This window comes from Parambassis ranga, chromosome 13 (assembly GCF_900634625.1).
Source record: "Parambassis ranga chromosome 13, fParRan2.1, whole genome shotgun sequence".
In the NCBI taxonomy this organism is placed as follows: domain Eukaryota; kingdom Metazoa; phylum Chordata; class Actinopteri; family Ambassidae; genus Parambassis; species Parambassis ranga.
This window is the reverse complement of record NC_041033.1, coordinates 22,149,944-22,158,593: the sequence shown is the minus strand read 5'-3', so window position 1 is coordinate 22,158,593 and position 8,650 is coordinate 22,149,944. Positions and strand designations below refer to the sequence as shown.

The window sequence follows — 8,650 nt, the reverse complement described above, 5'->3', positions numbered from 1 at the left end:
GTCCATGGACAGTTTAGATCCAAACAAAAGCTTCAGTACTTCTGTATAAACAAAGCTGCAGCTTTTATGGATTATTTATAGTGATTTTTTAAAAATGCAGAATTTCTCAAAAATTTGAATTTTAGTGCCAATTTAAGCTTTCATTTCTCCATACTCCTGCAGAATTTTGTCATGAAACTCACTGTGGTGATAGCGGAGGTCTTCCTCGACAATAATCCAGTGAAATATCTGCTACAGCTTTTATGGATTATTTATAGTGATTTTTTAAATATGCAGAATTTCTCAAAAAATTCGGATTTTAGTGCCAATTTAACCTTTCATTTCTCCATAATCCTGCAGTATATTTTCACGAAACTCACTGTGGTGATAGAGGAGGCATGCTTCAACAATAAAACAGTGAAATATCTGCTACAGCTTTTATGAATTATTTATAGTGATTTTTTAAAAATGCAGAATTTCTCAAAAAATTCGGATTTTCGTGCCAATTTGACCTTTCATTTCTCCATAATCCTGCAGTATATTTTCACGAAACTCACTGTGGTGATAGCGGAGGCCTTCTTTAACAATAATCCAAGGAAATATCTGCTGCAGCTTTTATGAATTATTTATAGTGATTTTTTAAAAATGCAGAATTTCTCAAAAAGTTGAATTTTAGTGCAAATTTAATCTTTCATTTCTCCATAATCCTGCAGAATTTTTTCATGAAACTCACTGTGGTGATAGCGGAGGCCTTCTTTAACAATAATCCAGTGAAATATCTGCTGCAGCTTTTATGGATTATTTATAGTGATTTTTTAAAAATGCAGAATTTCTCAAAAAATTCGAATTTTAGTGCCAATTTGACCTTTCATTTCTCCATAATCCTGCAGAATTTTTTCATGAAACTCACTGTGGTGATAGCGGAGGCCTTCTTTAACAATAATCCAGTGAAATATCTGCTGCAGCTTTTATGGATTATTTATAGTGATTTTTTAAAAATGCAGAATTTCTCAAAAAATTCGAATTTTAGTGCCAATTTGACCTTTCATTTCTCCATAATCCTGCAGTATTTTTTCACGAAACTCACTGTGGTAATAGTGGAGGCATTCTTTAACAATAATCCAGTGAAGTATCTGCTGCAGCTTTTATGAATTATTTATAGTGATTTTTTAAAAATGCAGAATTCCTCAAAAATTTGAATTTTAGTGCCAATTTAAGCTTTCATTTCTCCATACTCCTGCAGAATTTTGTCATGAAACTCACTGTGGTGATAGCGGAGGTCTTCCTCGACAATAATCCAGTGAAATATCTGCTACAGCTTTTATGGATTATTTATAGTGATTTTTTAAATATGCAGAATTTCTCAAAAAATTCGGATTTTCATGCCAATTTAACCTTTCATTCCTCCATACTCCTGCAGTATTTTTTCATGAAACTCACTGTGGTGATAGAGGAGGCCTTCTTTAACAATAATCCAGTGAAATATCTGCTGCAGCTTTTATGGATTATTTATAGTGATTTTTTAAAAATGCAGAATTTCTCAAAAATTTGAATTTTAGTGCCAATTTGACCTTTCATTTCTCCATAATCCTGCACTATATTTTCACGAAACTCACTGTGGTGATAGCGGAGGCCTTCTTTAACAATAATCCAGGGAAATATCTGCTGCAGCTTTTATGAATTATTTATACTGATTTTTTAAAAATGCAGAATTTCTCAAAAATTTGAATTTTAGTGCAAATTTAATCTTTCATTTCTCCATAATCCTGCAGAATTTTTTCATGAAACTCACTGTGGTGATAGCGGAGGCCTTCTTTAACAATAATCCAGTGAAATATCTGCTGCAGCTTTTATGGATTATTTATAGTGATTTTTTAAAAATGCAGAATTTCTCAAAAATTTGAATTTTAGTGCCAATTTGACCTTTCATTTCTCCATAATCCTGCACTATATTTTCACGAAACTCACTGTGGTGATAGCGGAGGCCTTCTTTAACAATAATCCAGTGAAGTATCTGCTGCAGCTTTTATGAATTATTTATAGTGATTTTTTAAAAATGCAGAATTTCTCAAAAATTTGAATTTTAGTGCCAATTTAAGCTTTCATTTCTCCATACTCCTGCAGAATTTTGTCATGAAACTCACTGTGGTGATAGCGGAGGTCTTCCTCGACAATAATCCAGTGAAATATCTGCTACAGCTTTTATGGATTATTTATAGTGATTTTTTAAAAAATGCAGAATTTCTCAAAAAATTTGATTTTTAGTGCCAATTTGACATTTACTTTCTCCATAATCCTGCAGTATTTTTTCACAAGACTCACTGTGGTGATAGAGGAGGCATTCTTTAACAATAATCCAGTGAAATATCTGCTGCAGCTTTTATGAATTATTTATAGTGATTTTTAAAAAATGCAGAATTTCTCAAAAATTTGAATTTTAGTGCCAATTTAAGCTTTCATTTCTCCATACTCCTGCAGAATGTTGTCATGAAACTCACTGTGGTGATAGCGGAGGCCTTCTTTAACAATAATCCAGTGAAATATTTGCTGCAGATTTTATGGATTATTTATAGTGATTTTTTAAAAAATGCAGAATTTCTCAAAAAATTTGATTTTTAGTGCCAATGTAACCTTTCATTCCTCCATACTCCTGCAGTATTTTTTCACGAAACTCACTGTGGTGATAGCGGAGGCCTTCTTTAACAATAATCCAGTGAAATATTTGCTGCAGCTTTTATGGATTATTTATAGTGATTTTTTTAAAATGCAGAATTTCTCAAAAAATCCGAATTTTAGTGCCAATTTGACCTTTCATTTCTCCATAATCCTGCAGTATTTTTTCACGAAACTCACTGTGGTAATAGTGGAGGCATTCTTTAACAATAATCCAGTGAAATATCTGCTGCAGCTTTTATGGATTATTTATAGTGATTTTTTAAAAATGCAGAATTTCTCAAAAATTCGAATTTTAGTGCCAATTTAATCTTTCGTTTCTCCATAATCCTGCAGTATTTTTTCACGAAACTCACTGTGGTAATAGTGGAAGCATTCTTTAACAATAATCCAGTGAAATATCTGCTGCATCTTTTATGGATTATTTATAGTGATTTTTTAAAAATGCAGAATTTCTTAAAAAATTTTAATTTTAGTGCAAATTTAATCTTTCATTTCTCCATACTCCTGCAGAATCTTTTCATGAAACTCACTGTGGTGATAGCGGAGGCCTTCCTCAATAAGAATACAGTGAAATATCTGCTGCAGCTTTTATGAATTATTTATAGTGATTTTTTAAAAATGCAGAATTTCTCAAAAATTCGAATTTTAGTGCCAATTTAATCTTTCATTTCTCCATACTCCTGCAGAATTTTATCATGAAACTCACTGTGGTGATAGAGGAGGCATTCCTCAATAATAATCCAGTGAAATATATGCTGCAGCTTTTATGGATTATTTCGGGATTTTTTAAAAATGCAGAATTTCTCAAAACATTCGGATTTTCGTGCCAATTTGACCTTTCATTTCTCCATAATCCTGCAGTATATTTTCACGAAACTCACTGTGGTGATAGCGGAGGCCTTCTTTAACAATAATCCAGGGAAATATCTGCTGCAGCTTTTATGAATTATTTATAGTGATTTTTTAAAAATGCAGAATTTCTCAAAAATTCGAATTTTAGTGCCAATTTAATCTTTCATTTCTCCATACTCCTGCAGAATTTTTTCACGAAACTCACTGTGGTGATAGCGTAGGCCTTCTTTAACAATAATCCAGTGAAATATCTGCTGCAGCTTTTATGAATTATTTATAGTGATTTTTTAAAAATGCTAAATTTAAAAAAAAAATTGGATTTTAGTGCCAATTTGACCTTTCATTCCTCCATAATCCTGCAGTATTTTTTTCACGAAACTCACTGTGGTGATAGCGGAGGCCTTTAACAATAATCCAATGAAATATCTGCTACAGCTTTTATGGATTATTTATAGTGATTTTTTAAAAATGCAGAATTTCTCAAAAAATTGCATTTTAGTTTCATTTCTTCATAATTCTGCAGTATTTTTTCACGAAACTCACTATTCCTAACCCTAGTTTTGACCCTAACCCTAATGCAGAGCTAGGGCATCTTGGCCGTCATGAGGCGTAGAGCCATAAGTGAGACATTTCCGTATCCGTTTATCTTATTTCATGTTAATTATTATATGTTCTTTGTATGCACCAATCACTAAGGCAAATTCCTAGTAATGTGAACCCCCTTGACTTACATGGCAATAAACACGATTCTGATTCTAATCTCAGTGAGCCGAATGAAACCACTCATTGAACCACAACTCCGCGACCTTCCTAACTCTAACCCATGTATTTTCCAGGATTTCAAGCACCAGCAGGAACCCTGAGACTTACTTCCAGACAGAGTTGCGGTCGGTGGGATACTTGTTGAGGTTCTTCAGCAGCTCCAGCAGAGCCAGCTGGATGCACTCTTTGGTGGAGACGTTGGTGTAGCAAAGTAATTCATGCAGAGCTTCTCTGATGTCACGAGACGAGTCCTGAACATAGACAGTGACCTCGTCAGAGCAGAGAAACACAGAGACATGGGTTAGGGTTTGGGATTAAAGACCGTTTCTGTACCTCTAACACAGCCAGCACAGTGTCCAGTTGGTCCTCTCTGAGTGTGATGTGCATGGAGATTTCTCTAAGAACGTGGATGGACTGCAGCCTCACTTCCTCGATCTCATCGTTAAACATGTCGACCAGGAAGTCAAGACACTTTTCAGCAAAGCTTGGAGAGGATCGAGCAAGCTGACACAACGCCTCCACCGCTGCGATCCGCACCTCTGGAAAAAGATTCAGACAGAGCAGAGCAGCACTGAAGTCAGATACCGCACTGATGAAGAAAAATGTTTTAAATCCTGATAAAAGCAACAGACAAGAGAAGAAAGGAGATGAATGAGATGACATAAAAACAGGGCCTGGTCCTGAGTCTGAACATCATTTCTTTGTTTACACCTTCTCATACCGAACATCTCGTCTTCCAGGCCGTGAACGAATGCCCCGCAGGCGCCTGAGGCGATGAGGTTGACAGTGTTGGTGTCCAGTTTCTCCTTCGGGGCGTCATCAGCCCACTTCCTGCCGGAGGAGAACTCTCCCGAAGCAAAGAGCTCCTTGGCCCGTTCGTGGGCTGTACGCTTCCTCTGGACACACACGGGAGAAACAAAGAGGCAGTGAGGGGCTGTGCTGATTAATGCGTCAAACAGCAGTCATCTTATGAATCACTCACTCTGAGATCAGACATCAGCTTCTTATCCAGCGTCTGCTCCAGAAAGTGAGGGCTGACCTGCAGCATGGAACCCTTAAAAACAACCAAAAAAAAGAGTCATTAAGAGGACAGTGGAAAACAACAAGCACAGAGGCAACAACCCGACTGAGAGAGCAGCAACACAAAGACCTGTACTCTGTGCCCTCACCAGTGTTTTGGCGGCCTGCACCCGCACCATCCAGGAACCATCGCTGACCATGTGGCTGATCTTCCCAAAAGCATCATCAACCAGCCGGATCTCCTCATTGGATGATGGGATGGGCACGATGCTGATTGGATAAAAAGAAAAGAGTCAGACGCGTCTACAGACGCTGACAGAAAGTCCCTCTGATTATCTGAGACTTTCACCTCTCTGGGTAGAGCTGGCTGAGCACCCAGACCATCTGCACCGCTGCCGAGCGCACCTGCTCATAGTCATCTGACAGCAACCGGCAGGCCTGTGCACGCACACACACACACACAAATATATTTACATCTGAGCATGCACATACCTCAAAATCCCCAAAACAGCACCCACACGTTGCTGTTATTTATTTCTCTACCTGGTCATAAATGATCTGATGAGTCTTCATTCCCCTCTCATGCAGCTGCAGCTGGAAAACACACAGCGACACAGAGAATGACATCAGACTAGGCTGTCTCACTGTTCACTGACTGTGGTCCCTGAATGCATCACCGTGGCACAGGTAAAAGGTGTGGTGCCGTTTGTGGTGTCCTACCATGGCTTTGATGGCTGCGGTGCGGACTCTGGGGTCCTGGTCTCCAAAGTAGTTGCTGATAATACTCTGGACGTCCTTCACGCCTCCTGAACAAGATGGAAAAATATGCAACACCACAACATTAAAACACAATGATGATGCATAAATCAGTAAAATGTGTTGAGGTGCAGACTGACCTAACGACGTGCCCGGTGCCTCACTGTCTTTTGCCAGTGGAGCGTCCACCATGCCGAGACAACCCAACAGCTGCAGACACTTGTTCCTCACTCCAAAGTATGTATCAGACAAATGCTGGATGTAAAAAAACACAAGGGTTTTGTTGCTTTGTGCATGAAGTCCTGCTGGGTTTGTACCCATGTGATGATGAGCAGTGTGTGTGTGTGTGTGTGTGTTACCTTGTATGCCACCTCTATGAGCCTCAGTCTGACTGTAGGACTCTCAGGTAGTTGTGTACCAATGACCAGCAGAGTGTCCAGCAGCTGCGCGAGGACTTGATGAGACTCTGGTCACAAAGAGAAGAAAATAAAAAATAACCAAACTGTGTAATTTTACTGCACATTTTTAAATAGGTCAAATTAAAAAGGGTCATTCCGTGTGAAATCATCCAGGGCTGATGGATGACCCCACTGATGTACATCTATCAATATCATGGGGAAACCCAGAGCTTTAGGTCTGTTAGTGTGGCCCTTTCGGCCAAGTTTAAGCTTTTACTGCACGGCCTCAGTTGCATGTAGGAATCTTGTGTTTGTTGCACAGGGTTAACTTTTCCCATAGAAGTTTTCCTATCTCCAATAGTTTGGGCATGATCAATGGCTAAATATGGCCTAAAACCAATCAACGCAAATATTTGTCCAACTTCTCTGCATCACTGCTCTGTGAATATGAAAGACGGAGAGCTGATGTTTTGTACAGTTATAGTGGTGATATGTGTGTACCTGGAAGTACCAGCAGTATGTTTATATCTTGTAAAGAAATGCCACAGGAGGTGTTTTCCTATGTCGTTTTTTGATCAAAGCCACATTTGACCATGTTAAAAGTAATCCAGCTCCATCATATTTGTACCACATGATCCCACCTATCTCAGCATGATGTGGCGTCAGTTATGATTTTGGTGCTAAGCTTAGTTTTTTAAGTTGTGATTTTTTTTAGTGTGGTAACATTTTCCCATATTTTGATTTTTCTCCGAGTTCTGTCATGATGCTACATGTGTGTACAACCATGTTGTGCCTTAAGCTGGATGATTCCACACAGAATGACCTAAAAGTACTTTGTGTATGTGTCTTACTCTCGTTGCCAAGTGTGCTAATGGCATCGTCCACGATGCAGTCGGGGCTGAAGCCCTGTGTTTTGGAGAGCAGACCCAGCAGAGAGGCGATCTTCAGCCTCACAGAGTTATCTGTCTCCTGGAAGACAAAAGAGAAGAATCTGAGCTCAGCCCAAGTTGAATCAATAAATCATCTACAATAATTTACAATAATCTCGAGTGCTGGATTATTCATCGTCCTGGCCTCTGTGTGGTCCTTTACCTTGTAGTAGTGCTCCAGCAGGATCCTCACCACTCCCTCCACGCTCTCGGCCTCCACCGGCTTGCGAGCAAACTGCAGCAGGTACTGCAGGGCATCGGTGGAGTTGGTGGCTTTACAGAGGTCGATGTGCAGCGCTGCAGACTTACTGGGTTTGGACAGACGGAGCTTCTTAGCCGGCGCTTCTTCATGGGGAATCTGGAAACGAAGCAAAGGAGATCATCCACCTGCAGTTTATTCTGTCCAGTGTAAATAATATAAAACATGACCTGGTCTTAGTCTGGAATTATTCTATTTTTTAACCACCGGCACCAATCTGAGACACTCTTCTAGAATTATTTCTCAGGTTAACCTCATATCCAGAATGTGCGGAAAACTAAACACTTTAGCAGCTAAAACTGCTAAATACAAAAAGTTCGAAATGTAAACTAAAATTAAAGTATATAAACACTCACTTTTGTGGTGACTTTAAGCTAACAAGTCAATATAAACTGTGTTGCACAAACTTACAATTCAAATAAAGTTTAATTGAATTAGCTAACAATAACAGTGGCTAGCTTGTTCAGTCTGAGGCTGTTAGCTCGCCCGGAGTTCAGATAAAGATGTAGTAACATGAACAACAGCTAGCAGCCCGACCTCAATTTAAACTGTTATCAAACAGAACATTTTATTTTTATATATAAATAGAAGCTCCGGTGTCACTGTGAGCGCCTGGCTGCTGTTGTTGCTGCTGTTGTTAGCCACACTTAGCATTAGCTAACCAGTTACTTCAGCGCTCCAGCGCAGCTTCCTGTTTTTTAAAAAATAACATCTAAACGACGGGACGACGGTTAAAGTGCGCACCTGCACAACTTTGGAAAATTCCTCGTAGACTCGTTTTTTCAGGTGTGCCGCCATGTTCAGGAACAGACGACTAGCTGAAGCTACAACCAGCAGCGACGCTTCCCTTCACGCTTTCCGTAGCTACGGTTCGGAGAGTAAAACGCGTTTCGTAAATTATGTAAACTTTCAATAATTATTGATTTGTTTTAATACGGATATAACGTAGGTATACTAAATAAACACAAACGACAGCATTCTGTATTAACGTTTATTTTTTCACATATTTCATTAAAACC

At 38.9% G+C, this 8,650-nt stretch overlaps 2 protein-coding genes across 2 annotated transcripts in view; both read right to left on the bottom strand.

Annotated features, from left to right (window-relative positions):
* Window positions 1–8,489, bottom strand: part of ints4 (integrator complex subunit 4) — a 13,554-nt gene extending 5,065 nt beyond the window's left edge. The window contains exons 1-13 of the mRNA XM_028419320.1: window positions 8,376–8,489; window positions 7,536–7,730; window positions 7,295–7,412; window positions 6,405–6,511; window positions 6,186–6,300; window positions 6,010–6,095; window positions 5,833–5,883; window positions 5,639–5,727; window positions 5,439–5,559; window positions 5,252–5,323; window positions 4,991–5,165; window positions 4,603–4,808; window positions 4,378–4,520 (exon numbers count right to left, since the gene is read on the bottom strand). Of these exons, the coding sequence (XP_028275121.1) occupies window positions 4,378–4,520; window positions 4,603–4,808; window positions 4,991–5,165; window positions 5,252–5,323; window positions 5,439–5,559; window positions 5,639–5,727; window positions 5,833–5,883; window positions 6,010–6,095; window positions 6,186–6,300; window positions 6,405–6,511; window positions 7,295–7,412; window positions 7,536–7,730; window positions 8,376–8,429 (1,532 nt within the window). The 5' untranslated portion in view covers window positions 8,430–8,489. The remainder of the gene's footprint in view (window positions 1–4,377; window positions 4,521–4,602; window positions 4,809–4,990; window positions 5,166–5,251; window positions 5,324–5,438; window positions 5,560–5,638; window positions 5,728–5,832; window positions 5,884–6,009; window positions 6,096–6,185; window positions 6,301–6,404; window positions 6,512–7,294; window positions 7,413–7,535; window positions 7,731–8,375) is intronic.
* LOC114444601 (scavenger receptor cysteine-rich type 1 protein M130-like) overlaps window positions 1–8,650 on the bottom strand; it is a 902,860-nt gene that overhangs the window by 799,479 nt on the left and 94,731 nt on the right. The gene's annotated exons all lie outside the window — the stretch shown is intronic.